Here is a 24,792-nt window from a genome sequence, read left to right as displayed (position 1 = left end):
TCTTTCCAAACTCTGTCTTGGCTAAGGCTAAGCCATCGACGAGCCCTGCATTCTCTTGTTCTCTTATTTCAAATTCTGCGCACCGCTACCCCAATCTATTTGGCTTCTTGTTTCCAAAATTTATCCGCATATCATCAGCTAAGTACAAGATCTCATCATAACAATTTACTCATTATACCCTACCACAAGACATCTTTATATTCTTCATCCTATACAGTTTCAGTTGCTAGAAATTGGAACTCGCTTCCGAGTGATATAAGGGGTTGTTGGACAATAGCTTCATTTAGGTCAAAATTGCATAAATTCTTACTTAACAGATGAATTGCTGATTAATATTTGTTACTTATAATGAAACTAACATCTGTCCATTCTTATTATTATTATTATCATTAATTTTTCTAAATAGATTTACAAAACCTCTAATGGCAATTACATTAATATTCTCATTATAGAAATAGAAATATATATATTCTCCCTGTAACATAGTCCTAGTAAGCTTATATTAAATTAATTTTCATCATTTTATTAGCTATCTCAAATATTAAATTAATTATAATTGATTGAATTAAATTAGCTCATAAATTAAGTTACTACTTTACCTTATAGATTTATCTAAATTTAAATAAATGTGTAGTGAAGAATATTGCTGGAGAACCTTTTAAGTGTAGTGTAAATATTTGTAATTTAAATTTATGTATTGTATTGATTAAGGCTGGTTGAGTGGAAGAGAAAGCCTTATGGCCTTAACTCTGCCAGCGAAAATAAAACATTATTATTATTATTATTATTATTATTATTATTATTATTATTATTATTATTAAACTAACAGTGACATATAAAGTAAGTTCTTTTTTCCTAAAATAATGATCCTTCATCTGAGACTTCAGTTTATGAATTTATACTGGGTGATTCTGTGACTTTCTTACAAACTATGACATGATAGAGAAGATTACTATGAACAAGTTTCATATAGGAGGAACCTGTGTCCAGAAACATGTGATATGTGTTGTCAGAATGGTTTCTCTAACCACTGTTTTTAGTGTAAGGGGGTCATGAATGGTAATTAATTTTATTTTTGTACGTTTGTTTATATGCGCTTTAACATCTGTGGTCATATCACATGTTAGGATCTGAGGGGTGGGTATACCAGTAACCTGTTTTTACTATTGTGTGTTGTAGATGGCTTGTGTTCATGTAACTGATTATAGATTTTGATTAATGTTTATGATATCTGTGATGAATCATAGTATGTACATTTCCGATCTGGTATTTTCCTTTGAGGCTGAGGGATTAGACCCGTCCAATTAGTCGGGCACGGAATTTGAACCCAGGACCTACCAAATGCGAGTCTCAAATATTACTGTCTGAGCCAACTCGCTCGGTGGTAAATCATTGTTTTGTCTTTAATATAGGCTTCGATGTTGCCAAGGTAATATTTATAAACAGTATAAAGTTTATGCAAATAGGTACAGAATTTTCTTTACAACCTACATTAAATTAGCCATCTGGCATCGAACTCATGACTAGTGCACTGTAGCCTCACCTCATTTTAAATGTAGCTGTCCTCCTTTTATGACGAGACAATTTCGGTTTTTTTTTTATTCTCTTGTTATCACGGAAAGACTCACTTTAAGAGAAAATGCTGATATATTATGGAAGAGCAAAAATGGAAATGAAAGAAAATCTGTAAAATTTTATCAGTCAAAATACCATTTACAATCCAAACTAGCTCATACCATGATTATGAGAATTCACCAACGTTTGCAGGAACAGCTAGTCTGTAACCAAACTTCAGAAAGATGACTTGAGTTCGATTTAGCTGGTTACAATGCCTACACATAGCAAGACTTTTAATTACGAAATGTATCTTACAGTCATTTTCAATGTGGATTGTGGTATGCCCTCTAACATTTCTGATGTTCGCACAATATGAGAATTACCTAACCAAAATGAGAAGAATTTTTCTCGAAATTTCTTATGCAGTATATTGTAAACATCGCTTTTCTTGTAGGCAAGAGAGGTTGCTTAATTACCTAGCAGTGTAATTACAAGCTGTTACTAATGAATGGCATAACTGAATGAGGATTCCTAATATAGTACTGTTTCTTTGAAACAACATTCACCATTGAATTGCCATGATTGAAATACTCCACAGACTGTATCATGCAGAAATTTAAAATGAAACTGTAATCAAAGCCTTTTGCTAAAACTTACCATGTAGTGGATACACACCAGTGGAAGACAATTTCTTGCCAGCAGGAGAAGAAATTATTTCTGCCAATACTTCCAAGTCTTGCTGGACCACTTCGTCCGAGGAGTCTGACAGAGTTCGAAGCAAAACAGGGAACAACTCATCTACATGTCTGAACATCTGAAAGAAAAGCCACATTAACAATAAAAACTGATCTCAAAATGTGTTATATTTCATCTTAGTTTGTATATCCCGTTATTATTAACTGACGACACAATAAACATAGTGACCTGTGAGCCCATAAATCTTACAGAATTTGTGATATCAACACACTATACATACTAAGTTCAAAAAGTTCCCGGAACTTGCTAGTATCATAGAAACAACGTACCTTAAACACTATTCTACAGCATTCCCTTCAAAATAGTTGCCTTCCGGAACAACACACTTTTGCCAACGCGTGTAGAGTTCCTGGAAGCCATTTTGTGAAACCCGTCTTAGTGCTCTCGTCGCGTTTGCGATGACCTCTTCAGCATTGAATCTCCGTCCTTTCAGATGACTTTTCAGGCAGGGAAACAGAAAGTAATCAGGTGGTGAGAGATCGGGAGAGTATGGTGGGTGATCCAAAGCAGTTGTGTTGTGCCTGGCAAGAAAATTCTTTACAATAATTGCGCGATGAGCAGGTGCATTGTCATGCATAAGGAACCAGTTGTTTTCTACCCACTTTTCTGGACGTTTCCTTCTCACTGCGTCCCGGAGGCGACGGAGGATTTCTACGTACAATTCTTTCGTTACAGTACGACCTTCTGGAATGAACTCATGGTGGATGAGACCCTGAGAGTCGAAGAAAACTTCCAACATAACTTTGCCTTTGGAAGTGTCCCTAGAAAATTTTTGCTTCCGAGGAGATGTTTTCGATTTCCACTCAGATGACTGTCGTTTAGGGACTGGGTCGTACAAGTAGCACCAAGTTTCATCACCAGCAATAATTTTGTTTAAGAAATCACCATCTTCATCAGCCATACTGATCATGTCCCCAGCAAGAGTCATTCTTGTTTCTTTCTGTTCTGCCGACAACATTTTCGGAACTAACTTCTGAGACACGTAATGTATGTTGAGATGCTTGTGAATAACATTGTGTACACTTCCGACTGATATTCCGACCTCTGCTGCCATCTCTTTTATGGTTTTACGTCGGTCGTCCCTCACAACATTACGCACACGCTGAGCGATTTCTTCATTTGTTGCAGTTGTTGGTCGGCTGCTGCGTACGTCATCTTTGATGCTATCGCGGCCACCAGAAAAGCGTTTATGCCAGGCATACACTTGAGTTTTTTTCATTGCTGCTTCGCCATATGCTTCTTCCAACAATCTTAATGTCTCTGCAGGAGTTTTGTGTAACAAAACACAGAACTTGAAATTTGTACGTTGCTCTGTGGACATAATTACAAAATGCGACGAACAAACAAAACACTATGATAAACAATTGCCTACAACTCAAAACCAACAATCGCCATTATCAACAAACTTTAAGAAAATGACATCATGAATGTTACCAACAAAACAAATGTATAATATTCCTTGTTATATATTAATGCAAAAAATGGTAGTAAAATTCCGGGAACTTTTTGAACCCAGGAGTATAACGCTTTTCAACTGACAAAACAGGAAGTAGTGTTATGGGTAAGAATAGGGTATAGACAAGGGGGCTAATCAGTACAAAGTTTACACACTAAGGGAGAATAGAATAACAATATATTGGGATTTCTCGTGCTGAATTTCTGATTGCGGTAAACAGAAAACTTGGTTTTTTATATAATGTAGGAAAACATTCCTTCTTGACCTGTGAGTTATATGTTGCTTAATGCACCAGTAATCTGTTTATTTATTGTTAAATTTTTACCACTATTACATGAAATATCCCATGATATTTGTATTTTAAATATACTGGTAACAACTTCAAAGTGCTCAAGAAATTTCTACCTACAGTCACAACAACATAGTGATACCAGCGATTGTTTTCGGTGTTTCTGTTGGCCGACCAATGGGAGGTTCCCACTGCTATTGCCACTGCTTGCTTCCGTGAACTCATGGCTCTTAACTGGAAGAAACTTATTATGTACTATGTTGTAATAATAAATTTTCAAAATTGGACATCCCTGTTTCATGATTATCCTCTATAGATGCCGATTCGACTATTCTCGCGAGTTTGTCTGCCATTATCTGCGTGGCTGGGGAATCTCCCTATGTTTAGTTTATTTTTACCACTCCTGAAAGTTGTTCAAGTTATTCTTCACGCATCGCCTCTTACTGTGCACGTGCCAAGGGAGGGAAAGAGAGACAGAGATCACCATGTGAAAGTTGCATAGTTCGTGAATCCCTGTCCCCCGAAATTAACTACGTCAGTCTATCTTTGGTGCCTGCATTAAAAGCACAAAGTGAGTCAGTTAAAAATAACTGCAGTTCATTATGTTGTGTTATGTTTTGCGATGGTTACATATTCAATATGTGAACATATACATATTTTGAAAATCGTGTGGCATAACAAGGGAAAACTTTAGACGTAAATTTCCTGACCATCCAGTTCCATGCAGAAAAACAATATTAAATTTGGTGAACAGATTTAATGAAACACGTTCTGTGAATGAAGTGATGTGAATTATGAATAACACTTCCAGCAGCTACCAAGTGCCGAATGTTGTTAATATAACACAGTACAGAAGATTTAATCCAGCAAAGTGCCATAAGTTCGCATACGCAAGCAACAGGTAGTGTGAGACCTGCTGCTGGTCTGCTGACAGAAACACCCAGAACATTGGCTGGGAATCACTGTACAACAGGGCCTCAACTGATGACAACATATAGGTTCCAATTTTAGTCGCCCCAAAAACTGAAAACAAGTATTACTGTAATTACTGATAATATTCCTATTTAAGTTCGGAACATCAAGAAGAGACACATATCTCAACCCAGTATCGCGAGATTGTCATGTCACACTTCCAGTAAAATAGTGTCGTAACTCGAAAATAGTGATTTGTAAAAACATGCTATTTCCTAGTAAAATACCAAAACTTTTCATAATTTACTATTTTATTATTAGAATTTCATACCTCCAATCAGTAAAACAGTGTTGGAAAACATTCATGAAAGTAATATGTGATTTTCGACATACAACATTATTTTATTGGAAGTGCGATGTGTCATACCTTGTGTACAGAGCTATGAAGCAGCACAGCTGATAGCAAACAATGATGCCATACTGCGCCAGGAGTTTTCCTCCCTAAGTAAATGTGTCGTGATTCATCAGTGTTTCGAAACATTTCATTGAGTTTGAATAATTTCAAGGAAAAATTGTTCTGGGGCCGGGTATCGATCCTGGGACCCTTTGCTTAGCGCACGAATGCTCTCCCCACTGAGCTACCCCAGGAACTATACACGACACCAATACCGACACCCGGCCCTGGAACAATTTTTCCTTGAAATTATTCAAACCTGCTTTACAGGGAGCTACTACCTGAAAGCCAGATTTGCATAATATATTCGTTACTGGAGGTACGTTAACAGGAAGCCACAATTTGCGTGCACTCAAAGTTGGGTTCTGGCGTCTTGTCAGCCCATTTCAGTTGTGTGGATATAAAGGAAAAATTGCGACGTGTCGTGTATAGTTCCTGGGGTAGCTCAATCAGGAGAACATTCGTGCACTAAGCGAAGGGTCCCAGGATCGATCCGGCCCCAGAACAATTCTTCCTTGAAATTATTCAAACCTACTTTACAGGGAGCTACTACCTGAAAGCCAGATTTGCATAATTTCATTGAGTTGTTTCGAAACATTTCACTGAGTTGTTCTGAACGTTTCGATACAGCTGAATGTGTCACTTTTCCAAAGCCTAAATTGGGTAGACAGAAAAGTTAATAGAGAGGTAGATAGCTAAGTAAGTAGGTAAGGATGAAAAGACAGACAAACTGATAGATGAAAGGAGAAAGGAGAAAAGAGCAGGGGAAACGAGAACTGGAAATTTAAAATAGAAAGCTGGCCTTCTACGCCCAAGGTTGCAGGTTCGATCCCGGGACAGGTCGATGGCATTTAAGTGTGCTTAAATGCGACAGGGTCATGTCAGTAGATTTACTGGCATGTAAAAGAACTCCTGCGGGACAAAATTCTGGCACATTCTGCAGTTGCGAGCGTCGTTAAATAAAACATACATACATACATACATACATACATACATACATACATACATACATACATACATACATACATACATACATACATACATACATACATACAAAACAGAAAGTGAGGAAAGAGAAAAAGAAAAAAAGACACAAATGTCAAAAAAGAGGAGATGACAGAAGAGAAGGAAAACAGAGGAGCAGAGAGAAAAGAGGGAGAGGGGAAGAGAGAGAGCGAGAGTGTGAGAAAAGTATTTTTAATTATTGTTCACAAGATACATGCTTCACTATGTAGTAAATGAAAATTCAGAAAGTCTATTTAAATACTAGAACAAAGACTTAGAAGTCACTTCTATGTACCTTGTTTGGAACTTTAATGTGCAGATGATAGATCCAACGCAGAACAGCAACTTTGGTCTGTACTGAAGTGTGAGGAAGGTGTTTTATAAGTACATCAACCATTGACGGCAAGTCCAATTCAGCCACGAGTTGTTTCTTCTGTGGTTCTTGACCTTCAAAATAAAAATGTATAGGTCAAACATACATATAGTAAATTCTGCCTGAAGACCTCTAAGTTATTTCATCCTAACGATCATAGAAGCAATTCCACTGAAAATCTCAATGACAACTTGAAGTTGGTACTCACTTTTCTTCAGTAAGTAATTTTTTTGTTGAAATAGTGGGCATTAGAAAGAGGAGAATTTGCATCTATAAATGGAATATGAATATGGATCGCACCTTCTCTTTCTCAAGTTTCAGAAATAATTTTCGAAATCCAATGTCTTACACACTGATTCAAAGATGATATCTATATGGACTGTAGATTTTTTTTACTGATATCTATCCTGAGTATGAATTACCTGTAGCAACTGTTCCATCGCCAGATTCCACTGTCTCTGAACCTTCAGGCGACTCTCTGTCATCCTCCAAAGTGATGAGTTTCATCATGCTAAAGTTCACGGCTCTTGCAGTCTCCTTTATATCTGGGATTAAGTTCATTAAGGACCACATCAACAAACAAAACAAGTATTATATCCACAATATTCATTGTCAGAATTCTTCCTACAAGAAATTACAGCTTATACTGTTACGAAAATATTTATCATTAATTAATTAATTAATTAATTAATTCATTCATTCATTCATTCATTCATTCATTCATTCACTCGTTCATTCTTCTGCCTCTTTAAAGAACTACTTGTAGTTCACACATTAATTTATGCACATGTGTTTCAATAAATATGTACATACATGTATAAAAATAATTATTACTGTGAGCCAATCAATTCTGGTTCCATTTCATTCATCATTATTTCTTTTTCTTTCTTTTTTACCATGAACTTGGCATGATCCCTGTCTCACTCTCAAAAAAACTTTCTCTCCATTTTTGGTTCCCTACTCATGTTGGGTTAATATTCTGAAACGTCTCTTGAGAGTCTGCTTCGATTTATACAGCTTATATACTTCATTCATTTGAATTGGCGGTGTTATATTTACTGTATTTCTTTAACATGATGTATTTGTTCAAGGTCTGTAGCAGTTTTTTTTTTTTTTTTTGCTTGAAATCAATCGCGTGTAGTTTAATATAGGCCTACACTTCTGAACTTCATATGAATAGTATGATCAGCACGTATGTACCTCAATTACCATAAACTCATCATTTCACGCACCTTTATTATAAAGAGAGAGAGAGAGAGAGAGTGTGAGTGTGTGTGTGTGTGTGTGTGTGTGTGTGTGCGCGCGCGCGCGTACGCGTGATGATTAACTTACTAATTCACATCTGCAGGACTATTTATGTGTAGCTATAAACGGCTTCTCCTTGGGCATTACTGAAATTCTGAGTAATATTGAATTTCAAGGATATCATTATCCTGGCGAGTGTTTAAAAAAGTTATTTCTTTGCTTATTTATTTAATTTATGTATTCATATAGTCCTATTAAACCTAATGGTGCTCGCTCACTTAGTATCACGTGTGGGTGGTGCTCAAAATCTTCAAAAGGTTGAGAACTCCTGCTATAAATCAGCTTTAATCATTAGATGTTTCATTCAGTTAATATGGGAATGTACTGTATGAGTCTTATTATTATGATTACAATTACAGTACTATTTTCTTCACTGCACTCAGTAAAGATTCTTTCTACGCTATCAACAAATATTTGTCAGGACGACTAATCATAGAAAGAATATATAAGATTGAACTTACTGCATCATACTGGATATGAACTTCTTCAGAAATTAGTTTGAGTTTAAGTGTTTCCCTAATATATGTTGCTGACAAGTAGACAATTTATTTTACTTCGTGTGCAAGGATACTCTTTTTTGAGTCACTGTCATAAGCAAGACAGGGCAAAACAGCAGTAAGAATGCCGGATGCAAATGGAAGCATCATTCTTCCAGAAAGCTGTACAAATTCCTTGATCCAGGTGATAGCTGTGAACTTTAAAGAAAAGCCTTTTGTTAGTATATTTTACCTCATAACAAACCGAAGACATGATCGATATGAAAAATAAGAAAACAGTTTTGTCTGCATAACTGAGTGAAATTTAAGTTCTGTTTTTCTAAAGTTCCTAATTCGATTATACATATACAGGGTGATTCACGAGGATTTCCAAACACTCTGAGCAAAAAATGTCATATAAACATTTGTCCTAATCTCAATATTTTCAGAGTTACACTAATTTGAAGTTGTTTATAAAATACCCTTCTTCTTTAGTTTTAAGAATAAAAAAATATTACACATAGAGAATAAACTATTCAGAAGAGAATTTCTTTATTTGACTGGTGTTCTGAAGCTAAAATCATGTTGTTAATTGCTTTGTACAGATTTTGTTTTTCAATTTTTAACTAAAAATTACATCATTCTTACGCACTTATCACAAAAATTGTTACAAATCATACGACTTTAGAAACTTGATTCCTTACAATTTAATTATACACCCTAATGTACAGTCTTAAATAATTTACACAATAATTGTAACAATTGTTGTGATAAATGCGTAAGAAAATACAATTTTGTAATTAAAAATCGAAAAAAAATTCTGTACGAAGCAACTATGGAATTCACAACACATTTTTAACTTCAGCACAATCTTCAGAATCTCATAAAAGGGAATTTTAAAAGATTTAAGAATATTACATGTAAATTTTAGTCAACATCCCTTCGCTCCAAATAGTAAGCCTGTAACATCCCAGTTGAAAAGCGAAATGCCATATTTTTCACTGAGGTATGGAAGACAAGGTACATATTTAGCTCGCATGTCATCATTTATCTTCAGTGCCTGATTCGTGTCTTGCCCAAAGCATATCATAGGAACATAAATAAAAAAAATAAATAAATGTTAGTGATCTTGATTGGTCACTTGTTCACTGAGAAGTAAGTTTGTCACAATTAATACAATAATTCCATTTGCTATTACTATTTTAAACAATTATAGCCATAATTTTAAGTAATGCAATCATTAATACTCAATGAGTTATAAGTATTACTGCTACAATTACCTGAAGTACTTCATCAGAGGCTTGTGAATGTGCAATCACAATATTGATCATGCCAGCAAAATCCACCCGGGTTGGGTCCTGTTTAATGCTGCGGAGGAACTCACCCAGAACTGTGTCACACCTGCAAAACAATATTAGATAGTAATATTATGTTTCTATTTTTAAGTTCAACTCTGAAGTAAAAGTGTCATATGTGATAGCTTCTCTTGAAATGAAGTACAGTATAACACAGTACTACTCTCTGTTGTACACTTTTGTATGATACATCTCGAAAGAATGCCATATCCATGAACCTATGTCGTACTTTCTGCCGTAAATGGTCATGTACTTCTATGTGTCTTGCTAGTGTAGAATTTCCCTCCTTCCAAACAAACCTTACTTGACTTCATACCAATCTGAATCGTTCACATTTTCATAAAATTCTGCACTATTTATGAATGTTGACTTAAGGCTGCCCTGACTTCATATTCACTCTTGGTTCAAGACGATCCATTTTGCTTTAATTGCATTATAGTATCTTCCAATTTCTATAGAATATATTCATCCTGAGCCATTAATATGTTCAATATTAAAATGCTGGTCTCTATTAATTTGTTATGAAAGAGCCAACAACTTCAACTATCCAGACTAGATGAGGATTGGTATCCGGATATGGATAAATCCAGATGATTGGGTCAGAAATGAAAGTCACTTTAGCAACATGTTATTGTGAAAGTGCAGTACTGAATATATTAAAAGAATAAATGTTACAAATATTTCAACACAAACTATTCAGAAGTAATATCATATAAATTAGTTTTTTTATTTTTCAGTCAATCACTTATGTTAAGATGGCAGAAATGGATTCTGTTACATCTGTTACAGTATGCATGGTCAGACTATTTACTAGTGTTTTATAAATGTGTATAAATAATATTTTCACCTAGTTCAAATGGTTGTTTGTTAGAAAACTATCACCTGAAGATGACTTGAAAGTAAGTCGAAAATATTCGTGACTTATATTAACATTGTATCTTGATGTAACAGAATCCATTTCTGCCATCTTAACATGATAAGTGATTGACTGAAAAAAAAAAAAAAATTATATGATATTATTTCACAAACTTATCTGAACTCAACATGACTTTTAAATTTATTCAGAAGTAGCCAATTTCTGCATCTGACAAGGTGCAATGTTGCTTTAAAAATGACCCTTTATCTTTTGCACTATTGTAGTCCTCAGAAAAGATAACTTTTTCCATACACGGTGCTAGAAATGGTTCCAGGTACACAATGTTCCGAACGTGTGTGTGTGTGTGTGCATGTGTGTATCCACTTCACTTTGCGTGATTCGGGTTTTATTCAGAAATGGATTTCTGAGTATTCCACAATGTACTGAAATTTGACCTACATATGGGTTCCTTCAACAGGGCATGTAAGTAACACCAGAAAGGTCGCCTATCCAATTTAAAAATTTGACAAGAAATGAAACTCGAAATTTGGTGTATCATCTATGTGTGTAAAATAAATGAGTCAGTGATTCATAAGTAGACATAGAGAGTTAACAGAAAAAATACAATTATTTCATACAGTACAAAACAACTGAACACACTTAAAATCTCTCAGAAAACAGAGTTGGAAGACATTCGCGATTATCGTGTTCAACTGATAATTGAAGGGTTCAGAACCATAGTGGGCCAAGCACCATTTACTAAAACCATAGAAAACAAGGGTTAAAATGAAGTTATCACCTTAATTCAATGGAAACATACAGCAACTAATATAAAGTATATACATTAAAACTAAATGGTATGTCAATCTTCATTAAACTATGGTATTCACTTAACTTTAACTCTTGCTTTCTCCGTTTTTAATAAATGGCGCTTGGCCCATTATGGCTCTGAACCCTTCAATTGATATTATACCAGCTGAAAGAGGTATAACTGCATTAATTTTAAGAACAGAATCTTTAGGTTGTAAGTAACCAAAAAGTCAAACGCCCTTTTGATGTTTGAATAACAGTTTAGCCGAAAAAAAAAATAGTGTCTGAAGTTTGAAACCCACTTATGGTAAAACTATTGAGACGTATGATTGGTAAGATATCAACGTGAAGAACAAACCGAAAAAAAAATATTCCTTTGTAATTTCTCCGAAAAACACTTCATTTGTGCAATAACATACAAAATTAACTGATTAAATTTCCATCTCACTGTAAATGCGTTTTTAAGATGTAAGGCATAGAACAAAGAATGAAATCGTAACTGTGAGATTTCACTCAAAATTAAGGTAAATTAAGATAATATTCTTATCTCCAGAAATTGGTCAGTAGTTTATTGTGCAACAGCACGTCATTAATCAGTATGAAGTCAGGCGGTAGATTCCAATAAATGAGAAAAAAGACTGTGTAAAAGAGGCTTCTTAAATATACAAAAATAACAAAACAACAGTCAAAAATAAAAATGAAACACATGAGACAATTTAGACAAGTAGAAAAGATTTGTAAGATAATAAATACTAAGAGACATAGCAATGAAACAAAAAAACGTCTCTCTCAGGTGGTAGGATGGTCCTTCCTACAGATAAGTCTGAGCTCAATATTCATCACATAGTGCATAGTAAAGAATGATATTCAATGGTCTTGCGATACACAAGACTTTTTTTCCTAATATGCATATAATAATTTCCAATGGTTTACTATGAAGATTCCAACTTGAAAACTTAAGGCAGAAATCATTACACTGAAATTTGGAGAAAAAATGTATAGAACTACACACTTTGTTGCATATTAATATAAGTAAATAAATAAAATATATAATACATTTTAATTGAAATTCATTACATTTCAATTGAAATTCATTGCGTGTTTTAAAATTTTCGAAAGAATTCTATGTGAATATGGGACTGGAATTTGTTCAGTATCACAGTATCAATGTTTGGTTCTCACATCTTTTTTATTTCCAGAGTGTGATCTTCCAAAATTCTGAAGAGGCCATCTAATATATCTGGTAGAAAAAGAATAAGGTCAATATCAGGAACAGCATCCAAAACAGAAACCCATGAGATGATGAACTGACGAGCAAACGTGTTTTTTGTATAAATTTTCTCTCGGAGCAAAGGCATAAATGCCACCAAATCAAACGAAGCACTCTCCGTCACAATATCCTGCAAAGAGAAATACATTCTGTTGCAGAACTAAAAGATACAAAAGAGTGTTTCTATAAAACATGATTCAATACGATATTGTAATTAATATTAAGAATCTGTACCACTATATTTATTCAAGCAAGAATATTTAAATCATAAACAAATTACAACACAACGAAAAAATGTAAATTATTGTTTTCTATGAAACATCTAATTTCGTTCTTTTGTACAAATTTAATGTTTTTATTCTTATAAAATCAGTAATATTTTTATGATTTCTATACAGAATCCAGTATCTGATATTTATTTTTAATAATTCTCTAGAAATCTGAGCGGCTAACACTTCTTAAGTTATAATTCGTAGAATTATTTCAACAAAACTTGTCAATAATCCTTTCTTTTCTTTTTCTGTCCTCTGGGCATCCATGAAAATCTTTTCACATTTGTATTATATCCAGGCTTATAAATAGGGCTTTAATTTCTATGACATGTCATATCTTTATACTGTTTTTTTTCTTTTTTGACAAATTCAAGTTAAGTTAAACACATTTCTAACTTCTCTGAACACAATGACAAAGTTTTTATGGGTCATGTTATAAATGTATATTTTACTATATTTTAACATTGCCATATTTGACTAGAAATAGTAGAAAAGGAAATTTTTGGTCATTATTACAACACTTTTAATGGTTCTCCAAGTATTACTCGCACATTTTATGTTAATAATGGCAAGAGATTTTATCTCCGTTTAGTTGTTTATTTTGGATTTCCTTCTTTTGGAAATATTTTGTGGTTAAATGAAGTTTGAAGGTAACTGAATTCGCCAGCAGGAAGATGTCAAAACACAACAGACAAAAGAATGTTAGGAATATGGCCAGATTGTTGCTGGTCGGTCTCACCTTCGTCCTCTTCACCCCTCCAAAACATGTGACACATTATTTCCAACCCTACTGTTAACAAGTAGTAATTTATAAAGTCAGTGACCCTTTTAACATAGCTGTAAAAGAATTAATCACTCATAGGACAGACATTGGACATTTTATACTCCTCTTTTCTCTTTATATTTTTATAGACTAAACAGTACGCTGTGGCAAATACAAAGTATTAATATTTACAAAAATAATTTTGTGGAATGGTGAATAAAATGTTTTCTAAGCAAGTTTTAGACTTTGTTTAATTTTTTTGACTAAATATTTCCAGGTTTTATGACATATTTTGGTGTTTCTGGGCAGAAGTGCATGCATATTCCCAGAGTTAATATTTACAAAAATAATTTTGTGTATAATGTTGAATAAAGGGTTTTCTAAGTAATTTTTAGATTTTATTTAATTTTTTTTGCGTCATATTTCCAGGTTTTTATGTCATATTTTGGTATTTTTTTGGACATAAATGCATGCATATTTCCAGAGTTTTTAGGTCATAGAAATCTAGCCTACTTATAAAAATAGAACAGCTATGCGCCTGCTCAGCATCTAAGTTCACTATGGAATCCAATGATTCAAATTAGATCACAGACCTTGTAATATAATACAACATGCAGTAAAATTACGCTGCTGTTTAGTAGAAATTCATATAAATTCACCACATGATGATTTAGAAATTACGCTTTTATATAAAATATTACATACGGTATTTTTATAAGCTGCATAAAATGATTCTGACTTTCGAACCTTTACGGCCACCTCCAGGTTATTATTTTTAGTAATTTGAGACATTCCTGAGCTTCTGCAATCCTGACTGGAAGTATTGAGTGTAGTTATTTGATGAAATATAATAAAAATAGAGTGCAACTAACCTTCATGAGTCTGTCCAGCAGCTCAGAGCCATTCTTAACATTCTGGTCAGGATCTGCAGCTAATTTGCTAAGTGCATTAAATATGTCAGTAAAATGTACCAACACAGCACCTCTGGCCACCTTCACTACATTATAAAGTGACTCGCAAGCATAGTACCTAACTCGCAAGTCAGAGTCAGAAAAGCATGCGAGAATCGGCTGAATCAACTCATCAGTATATAAGGCTGTATCCTGAAACAGATGAAATAAATTCACATGTCTTTCTGAACTCTAGCATTTGTATGTATATGTATATTTATTGTCACCAAAATCATTACAATTTGTGTATAATTTGTTAATTGTGATCGTGTTACATTTCTGTTTTCCAGGAAACCATCCTTAACCCTTTGAGGCACAAATTTTATTTTTATGTTTTTCAATCATTGATCATAAGAAAGCTTCAATCAATTTTTTTTCAAAATCTTCACTCTGCACACAATTTTAAACACAGATGGCACTCTATGTATCCTCAAAGGATGGTTGCATGGTGGAACATCTGTGCTATAATTGTAGAGAAAGAAAGAAAAACAGTGGTTCTTCTGAACCACCACTATGCTGTAAAGGGTTAACTACATTTTACTCTTCATAACTATTACTACATATTCTATACTACATGTAATCATTATAGTTATTTATTAACAAAAACTCTTTCCATTTGGTTAATATTTCTTATATACATATGTTTATATTTTAGTTTTCCCTTTCCATTTTTTCTTTTCTTTTTTTTTTTTTTTTACAAAAATTTTCCGAGTTCCCTCAATTTTCTTTCGTTTACTGTTCTATACAATTTCCTATATCTATTTCTACATTTAGTTTTAGCAATTCTTCCTGAATAAAAATTTTTCTTGTTATTTCATTTTCTGGACAAGATATTACATAAAGGACATATGTCTTTTCCTAAGTCACTTCTTCTATTTTTTAGCTTCCAAATTCTCAATCTCCACCATGCCCAGTCCCATCCTTTTTTCCCTGTTGTTAATTTTTGTATATTGTTCCTGTCCCCATATGATCTTCATTTCTTTGCAATTTATTATTGATTTTAAATTATTTAAATTGCTAAACAGTTCCTGTCTCACTATCTTATTACTCCTCCTCATTATAATTTTACCTATCAAATTTATATTAATTTCCCCAATTTCTTGCCATAACCAATTTAGTCCTAAACTGCTTACATTATTTTCTAATTCTCTTATCCAATTTGACTTAATTTTCATCGTTTGTAGGTATCTTAAACATCTTTTCAAGATATCATTTTCTTCTTTCTCTACGATATAACCCAAAAATTTAATTTTCCTAAGTAATATTGTTTCCCTACTACCTTCCATCCCTATTTCAATCTGGCTGCTATATTTGAGGCATGCCATGGGATCCCCAATTATTTCTTACAAAATTGAGATCTTATTCTGCCTATATTTACTTCTAATAAGTAATTTCCCCAAATCTCAACAATATAATATGAACTTTAGCATTTAAAGTTCTGTGCTCGCAAAAGTAATTACAAAAACACATGTTTCTGAAAAAGTATGGTACAGATATCACAACCCAAATATAACCGAGAGGTTGGATACTTTTTCTTTCCTCTTATTATAAAGCATATTAAAAAAATAATGACACATTCAAAGATTGTATAATATAATCTTATTACTATCACACCAAAGATCAAGGATAGGATTTTTAATTTCTCCCGTCCTGTTAGATATTATATTTAGACATTAGTTTACAAAATTAAGTTATTTTTCACTTACATATAATCTGTGTATTAAAAAACATATGAAACAGTTTCAACCTTAGCTTTAATTCAGTAAAGCTACACTGCATTATTCTTTACCACAAACATCCATGAAACTGTATGAAACAAGTACCTAGAACGTGACAACACATTTTGCAAAGCCTTCGGCTTATCTTTATCACTTCCTGTCATTTATTTGGAATTTGCAGTAAATAATAAACACTTGGCTATTTATAACACTCCATGCCAAATCCTTTTGCATAATCAGTAATGGGTTTTACAATAAAAACGATCGAGTTATTAATGACACAGGAAAGCTGTTACGTCGAACTCTTGTAACTCTAATTTATTTTATTTGAATGTACTTTAGTGGTAAGTAGGTTTAGATGTTGACAGGGCATTAGGTAGAACTGTAAACAGATACACTGATACGTAGGTACGAAGAAAGATAACTATGTAAATAGATAGATAGGTTAGAAAGGAAAATTAAAACTTATTTTACAGGACAAAATTCTTTGTCACAAAGTAATGTAAGGTGAAACTGCTGAAATACTTTCTTTTTTAATTATGAACTCATCAACTGATATACTCAATTAAAATTTTAACTGAAACTGAATATGTTCATCAATCTACTTCAAAATTTCAGACACCCTTAAATCAAAACATCAGATCTGAACCAAAACTTCAAAACCTCGAACAGTGACTATTACAACTTACAAATGGCTTCTAAAGAAACTGGAGGTTCACTGCCGCCCTCACATAAGCCAGCCATAGCTCCCTATCCTGAGCAAGATTAATACAGTCTCTACCATCACATCCCACCTCCCTCAAATCCATTTTTATATTATCTTCCCAGAACAATCAGATACAAGAAATTCTTTATGGTGATGCAAAAAATCCCATTTCTTATGTAACAAGAGACTGTCAGAATTTTTAAACTGTATAGGAAGTGAAGAAAGTATGAGCAATTAATTCTACCTCTTACTTTACAATCATCTTATACTTTCTACTAATTCCGTTCAATTTGAATATTACTGTTTGTGACACACTTTCCTTGTATAATATAATAATTTATTGAAAGCTGTCAGTGAAACTCGATCGAGAGTTATGGATTTTTAAAGGCAATAAAAAGCTTTAGCATGACTTCCTTTGGAAGGTAAGTTCAGATAGGGTGAAGGTGGGTGAAATGGTCTCTTATCAGAGTTTATAATCTGTAGAAAACTTCATCCCGGTTGGAAGGACTTCAAACAAAATTACAAGGCAGCTGTGACTAACAAATGTCTCTGTGGACCAATGTTTTGATCTTTTGAAGTCTTGCATTCAATCATACACTCGATCAAAGAAAGGTTATGAAAGAACAAAGTTTTGATGGTTATTTCAAGAAGTGATACAATTCAGCTATTTCGGGATTCCAGCCATCTACTTCAAAAACAAATACATCATTTACTTCATAATTTACATTTCTTGAAACCACAAGGAACCCTCTTCATCATCTGATTACTGTAACTTTCTCTCACATCCTGTGCATAGGTAATATTTCAATATGTGTGTTTGTCTTCCGAATTACTGTACATAGAATGGCTACATCTATTGATATTTAACAATCAGGGCTGGACAAAATACTGACATCCAAGTATTTCAAATACAAACACAAAATACTTCAAAAAATTGTATCTGAAATACAAATACAAAAAACTTTTAAAAAATTAACCAAAATACATTTGTATTTCAAATACTCAAAATACATTTGTATTTGAAATACTGGATACAATATATAGGCCTAAAGTAATAAGAATATGACTGAAAATCTAAAATATTATATTAACATTAAAAGTATTTTTACCTCGAAATTTTATATAAGCACTGTAACTGAACATTCTTCCTTTTCCCAGTCAGCAATGAAATTATGCTACATATGAATAATTACTGCTCCCTTTAAAAAAACAGTTTCTCAAGAAGTTTATCAGATAATGATTCCCTATGCTTGTGAATGAATAAATCCTACAAAACAGAACAGTCTTTCTACAAGTGCAGAGGCACACAAACTTGTATTATACTTTATAACAGCTTGTTTCACTGTTGGGTAATTCTCTAGAGTGCACAGGGTTGTCCTCTGCCAATGAAGATGAGATGGCTACCTGACACTGCCTCACCAAATGATAAGAAGAGGACACAATGTGTGTGTGAAATCAGCTGAGCAGTTCTCTGTTACACCTGTTTATATCATTTTTGAATTACAATATTTGAAAGACTGAATCATAAAGAGAATTCCATCGAGATAGGCAAGGAAACTTTGATGAATATTTCAAGACATCTGATATAATTTCTCAGGATTTGGGTCTCCTAGACGCATTCCACAATGCTGAACATTTAGCAAGTGTTGGGTGATGGATCCTTAATGTTGTTGGAGATTTCTTTATGGCATTAAGTGAATCAGTTGTGGCAAGAAAACTAAGTGTAGGGCTACCACATCTGAAATGGATAGGCAAATAAGACTAAAGTTCATTCTTCAAATCCAAATCCAAAACTTGAAGGACAAGAAGAAAAAAAAAAGTATTTTAAGTATTTGAAATACAAAATACATCAATTTTATGTACTTGAATACAAAATACTTTCGAAAATCCTTAAAAATTACAAAATACAAATATATTTCAAATACTGCCCAGCCCTGTTAACAGTGCTGTATCAACTAGTAGATTATTTAGCACCAATGGAATTGCTAATAGCGAGATGGTATTTGGAAGATGATTCCAAGGATTCACCATGGATTACTTGACATTTGCCATACAATTCGGAAAAATCTCATTAGAGAACCAACCATGTAATCAGTCAAAGCAGGAATCAAAACCATGTCTGAGCACAGCTCCAGATCAGCAGGAAAATATGATACCATCTGAGCTACGCAGGTGGATCTGTTGATGTAAGCAACAGTTTTCAATCATGAAAATATGATGTTCATTTTATTTATTGTGACGATCGTGATGTAAAGCTTCTGTTTGGTTATAAGCTTTCTCTTACTTTACAGCACAAGAGATAAGGCCTGTCATGTGGTCTTATCATGTGCCATGGCTAAACCACCCAATGGGAGGGAGAGAGGGAGGGAAAGTGAAAGATAAGGTTTAGTGTGAGCTGAACTTGTGTGTCGGTAGATTCATGTAATATTAATAATCGTGAAACAAACTCTCTTTCTGATTGCTCATCCTTCCCCTCAAGCACAGCTCGTATGCCAGGTCTCGCCTCCTCAGATGTACTTGATCACCACATTCAACAGCATTCTGTAGGCCTACTGTTCTTGTGGCATTGGCAATTAAGAGCATATTAAGTATTCATTTCAATGTCAAAGTCGGTAAATAAACCCGTAATCCCACCAATACATAAGACACAATGTTTATTGAGTTTTACAATAAAAGATAAAGGTAGCCCCATTACATTCCATGAAGGCAATGGGGGGCCATAAAGGTAGAGTTCCATGTTTTTCGTGACCTCGGTAATAGAATGAGGTGGTGTGGTTGGCACCATGCTCCGACCGCCTTTTACTCTCTGGAAAGATCCAGTACTCAATTTGATAGAAGCTTGAGTGAACCTCAGGGCTATTCTGGAAGTCTGACAACGAGAAACCACCACCGCCGCCGCCGCCACCACCACCACCACCACCATCATCCAGGATTGAACCCCAAATCTTCCAGTCTGTAGCCTGCTAGTCTACCAACTAAGTTACCTGCCGCCACTGAGCTTCAGAACTGGTTGTTGCTGGTCTTGGCGCCTTTTGTTTGTTTTTCCTGTGGGGGTGTGTTTGTGTAACGTAATGTGGAGTCAAAGAGTGTGTGTGTTCTGAAATTGAGTTGTGTGTTGAGAATTTCACATCCAAATGAAATTCTCAACACACAATTCAATTTATACTGACTTAATAATTCCGTTTATCACTTTATCTTAAGCCTGAAAGAATATTAAAAAAGAAATAATAATTAGGCCGATTTCGAGAAAATCCTTAATTTTAATTTTTTACAAACCCAATGAATGTTTTAGTAAAAAGGATTAAGTATATTTCATGTCGATCATTATCTGTTGAAGTGAGTCACAGAACGCAGAATGCGACAAACTCCGTCCAATAATTATGGAAATATCACTGCACTTTTTGGAATCAGATATATATTGGACTACGAAAATCTAGAAATTGATGTTTGCACTTGGTCTATCACTATGGTATGATCTTCTCTATGTAGCCTATTCCGTATGTAAGCCTATAATGAGAAAGTACGAATTATTCTGGACATTATGGTACAAATTTAATTCAAAACTGATTTTTTTTTCTGTATAAAATGGGAGTAATACAGAGAAATTACAGTAAATATTTCACATGAAACTGTGTGTTATTAAGTTTCATTTTAAACTATTCAATTATCTTATATTAGTATCCATTTCACATTGTATATTCAATAGGAAGTTCATAAAACCTAAATAGCAGATGTCACTTTATAGCTTAGATAGAATTTAGGCATAACTGTGGTAATATAAATGTAATAAAACTATGTGTATAAGCTAAGTCCACTTGATATTCAGATGTGAAGTTTTAGTGATATTGTACTCTGAACGTTTACAGAGTTTACTTATGCAGACTGGTTCCATTCCAACCTCTACCCAATAAAATCTGTTGTAGGGCGATGAGCAGTCATATGCCAGCGTACAAACAGGTCTATGCATACTTCCCTATGCAGACTGGTCCCACTTCATCCCTTACCGCTTAGTTTCCTCGGGACAGGCGCTCCATACTACATTAAGCCGATGGAACATTACTACCTATGACCGGTCTACAGAGGAACTCCCTGTTTTTGCTCACTAGTACTTCGGAAATAAAAATTATACAGCGTAGACAATAATTATTTTATTACCGACTATAAAAACACATCCAAGGTAAGCATAGATAACAGAATTCATATATTTGCAACATTACAATTTGGTAACAATGATCTCGTGAATTGGCAATTTCACAAACGATGACAATTTATAATAAAAATTCTTAGAAAAGAACATACCTTTCCCAAAGCCACAGCTGTTGCAGCCAACCCAATAAGTCCACCTTTTTTGGTATTTGTGTTTTGTGATGTGGCAAAATCTTGACCTAAGACTTTGAGCAGTTTCTTTATTTGAACTGTGTTGTTGACACGAGCAAACTCTTTAACCATCCTACGATAAATGTAACAAATTATATTATTATTAGGTTATTAAAATTATTTCACTTATCTGTGACCAGATTTAAATTTATATACCAACACTGAAGTTGGGTAAAGTCCAGTGACGTCGTTTCTACGATGGAGGATTTAATATGGAAAATACTTCATTTCAAGAAGTCTTTACTAATGGTAAATTCCATTAAGTATTTTTAACATTAAATGAAGTTACGGTGAAACTGAAATGACAGTGTCAAGACTAAAATTTTAAGGTTAGGATTATTCGAACATTTAGGAAAAACTTACTTTTCTATTTCCAAAGCCGCTGCTTTTCTTTTCTCGTATAATTTGTCATTTAATGCCCTCACACAGGCTGGACTTAATGGTCCATAATCCCTTTCGGACATCATATTCGACTACTAAATATTTCCAATATTATGACAATTTTATCATTTATTACCAACTCCACCACTGCCCTCGTGATCTAATGATCGCGAAGGCAGTGACCAGTGTTGCCAGAGTTTCTCAGACGGAAATCCCTACTGCTGTTTTAAAAATCCCCACAATCGGCAAAAAATTCCCTACATTGGTTAAATCAAAGCTTTTTTCCATTTTTGGTATTCATGATGTAATCATAATAATTACTATAGGTTTAATTAGGCCTTGATCTCTAAAGCATCGTTTACACTTTTCAAGTAGCTTGAATCAAGTGACTTGATTTGACGAAACTGAAAAGTGTGAACTGTGTTTCAAGTTGAGTTCAAGCCAAATAGCAGCTTGAATTCAAGTTTCAAGATAAGTTGAATACTTTCATACTTTTTACCTGACTGGAAAGGACACTTGAAATAACTTGAAGAGTATGCATGTCACTCCATAACTTGAATTCAAGGGAAAAACGTACGAATTCAGACTAACACCTTTTTAAGCTCACAAGGAAACATTCTAGTGGGGACAGATAAAAAAAAAGCTAATTTCTTTTCTTTCATCATATTAATAATGTCGAAAGAAGTGTTTATACAAATTTTGGCCACTCGACCGCAATTACGAGGGCCGTAAAAAAATAAGTCCGCCAGGGGCCGTTAACAGAAAGAAAACTATTTCATTGGAAAAATTTATTGGAACAGGCATAGCAATAAAATTGTTGAACTATTTTTCAACATATTCCCCACCAGAATTGAGACATTTGTCATATCATGGGATCAACAGAGATGTGCGCAGACGGCTGTCAAACGCTAGTTCCGATCCCAGGCGGCTGACTTCTACGACACAAGTATACAAAAATTGATCCCATGGTATGACAAATATCTCAATTCCAGTGGGGAATATGTTGACAAATAGCGCAACAATTGCTGTAGCCTATTTGGTTCAATAAATCTTTCCATGCAATTGTAAACGGCCCCAACGAAAATTACTTTCTGGACGGCCTCGTAATTGCAGTCGATTGGCCAAAATTTGTATAAGCACTTCTTTTCACTTATTAACATGGTGGAAGAAAAAAACTTTTTTATCTGCCCCCATCAGAATATTTGCTTGTCAGTAAATTAACAGTTGATTGTTTTTCCTATTGTACTGGAAAGTAAAAATAGTAAAAATAATTATTATAATAAGAAACGGTGAGTAAGTGGAATAATGACCAAGTACTTGTGCTTCTGGAGTTGTATGAAATCATATGTGGATATTGAACGATTTCCCTGGGGGGAAGGGGGGGAGAGCACAATAGAACGATAAAATAAGCTAATTAATAGAATATTGAAGAAAAAAGAAATGCGACCCTTGGAAAACTTACTATAACTAAATCGTCTCTTCCTCCAAATAGTATCAGTGGGAGAAAACTGAGAAGAAAACCAATGAGAGAAATATTCTAAGAACGAGGGGTCTCCAACCTTTGTGTCACCTACCACATAAAGGGAAAGGAGTGATTATGTATGCTGAGTGCCCCAAACCTAATTCATGGGGGGGGGGGGGAAATCCCTCTTTTAACATCTGAATAGGCAATGCAATGAAGCTATCTTGCATCTAATTCCTTAAGATCCGTTCCTGACAAATCCTTCAATGTAACTCGCTTATGCATACTGGCTGCAACGAGGCGGGAACTATTGGTCACGTATTGGAATTTTACAGCGAAAGCGAACTAATACGGAATATCATACATCGTAGAGCAGCGTTGTCAGACAGAGACTAAACGGAGCGGAGCGCTCCACTAGACTGGTTGCGTGCTCCGCTGTTTCCACAGACATAAGCAAGTTCACGCTCCGATCTAGCTCCACAACCGGTTTTGGAGCTTACAACTCTGACACTACTGTTGTAGAGTGAAGACAATAGTATTGCAGAAGTCTTAAGATACATTGATTGGGAGGTTCAGAGGTTGAGAAGAGTTCGGCCTGCACCGTGGATCGTGGCCCGGTATGGTTCGATTCCCGGTGCCGGAACGAATTTTTCTCAAATTAATTGATATTTAGTCCCGGGTTCGGTCCACGGTGTCGGAACGAATTTTTCTTAAATGAATTGATATTTTTGTCCCGGGTTCGATTCCCGGTGCCGGAACGAATTGAGGGGATCAGCGCAACAGTGGTATAAGCCACTTTTTTAATGTAGAAAAAGCAAGTTAAAGTTATATATGCTCGGTAGACATAGCCTAAGTGATATTTTTTTAGGAGAAAATTTACATGCTTCCTAAGAAGCTATATAATTGTGAATTGGTCTATTCCACTTCGTAGGAAGATAGTTCACGTCAAAATCAACAGAAGGCTCAATATTTAATTTTTCGCATTGAGGAGGGTTAGACCACTGTTGCGCTGACCTCCTCAATTTTTCTCAAATTAATTGATATTTTAGTCCTGGGTTTGATTCCCGGTGCCGGAACGAATTTTTCTCAAATTAATTGATATTCATAGTTCCGGGTTCGATTCCCGGTGCCGGAACGATTTTTCTCAAATTAATTGATATTTATAGTCCCGGGTTCGATTCCCGGTGCCGGAACGAATTTTTCTCAAATTAATTGATATTTATAGTTCCGGGTTCGATTCCCGGTACCGGAACGATTTTTTCTCAAATTAATTGATATTTATAGTCCCG

General features: G+C 34.4%; 1 protein-coding gene across 1 annotated transcript in view; it reads right to left on the bottom strand.

Moving 5' to 3' along the window:
* The window catches only part of LOC138712428 (protein VAC14 homolog), a 42,002-nt gene extending 19,809 nt beyond the window's left edge, over nucleotides 1–22,193 (bottom strand). Inside the window, exons 1-9 of the mRNA XM_069844234.1 lie at nucleotides 22,024–22,193; nucleotides 21,583–21,733; nucleotides 14,782–15,012; nucleotides 12,787–13,004; nucleotides 9,864–9,984; nucleotides 8,679–8,802; nucleotides 7,225–7,347; nucleotides 6,725–6,876; nucleotides 2,215–2,371 (exon numbers count right to left, since the gene is read on the bottom strand). Of these exons, the coding sequence (XP_069700335.1) occupies nucleotides 2,215–2,371; nucleotides 6,725–6,876; nucleotides 7,225–7,347; nucleotides 8,679–8,802; nucleotides 9,864–9,984; nucleotides 12,787–13,004; nucleotides 14,782–15,012; nucleotides 21,583–21,733; nucleotides 22,024–22,127 (1,381 nt within the window). The 5' untranslated portion in view covers nucleotides 22,128–22,193. The remainder of the gene's footprint in view (nucleotides 1–2,214; nucleotides 2,372–6,724; nucleotides 6,877–7,224; nucleotides 7,348–8,678; nucleotides 8,803–9,863; nucleotides 9,985–12,786; nucleotides 13,005–14,781; nucleotides 15,013–21,582; nucleotides 21,734–22,023) is intronic.
* Nucleotides 22,194–24,792: the final 2,599 nt, after the last annotated feature.

This window comes from Periplaneta americana, chromosome 13 (genome assembly GCF_040183065.1).
Source record: "Periplaneta americana isolate PAMFEO1 chromosome 13, P.americana_PAMFEO1_priV1, whole genome shotgun sequence".
NCBI classification, from domain to species: domain Eukaryota; kingdom Metazoa; phylum Arthropoda; class Insecta; order Blattodea; family Blattidae; genus Periplaneta; species Periplaneta americana.
The sequence above is the reverse complement of the archived record's forward strand: the minus strand, read 5'-3'. Positions and strand labels throughout refer to the sequence as shown.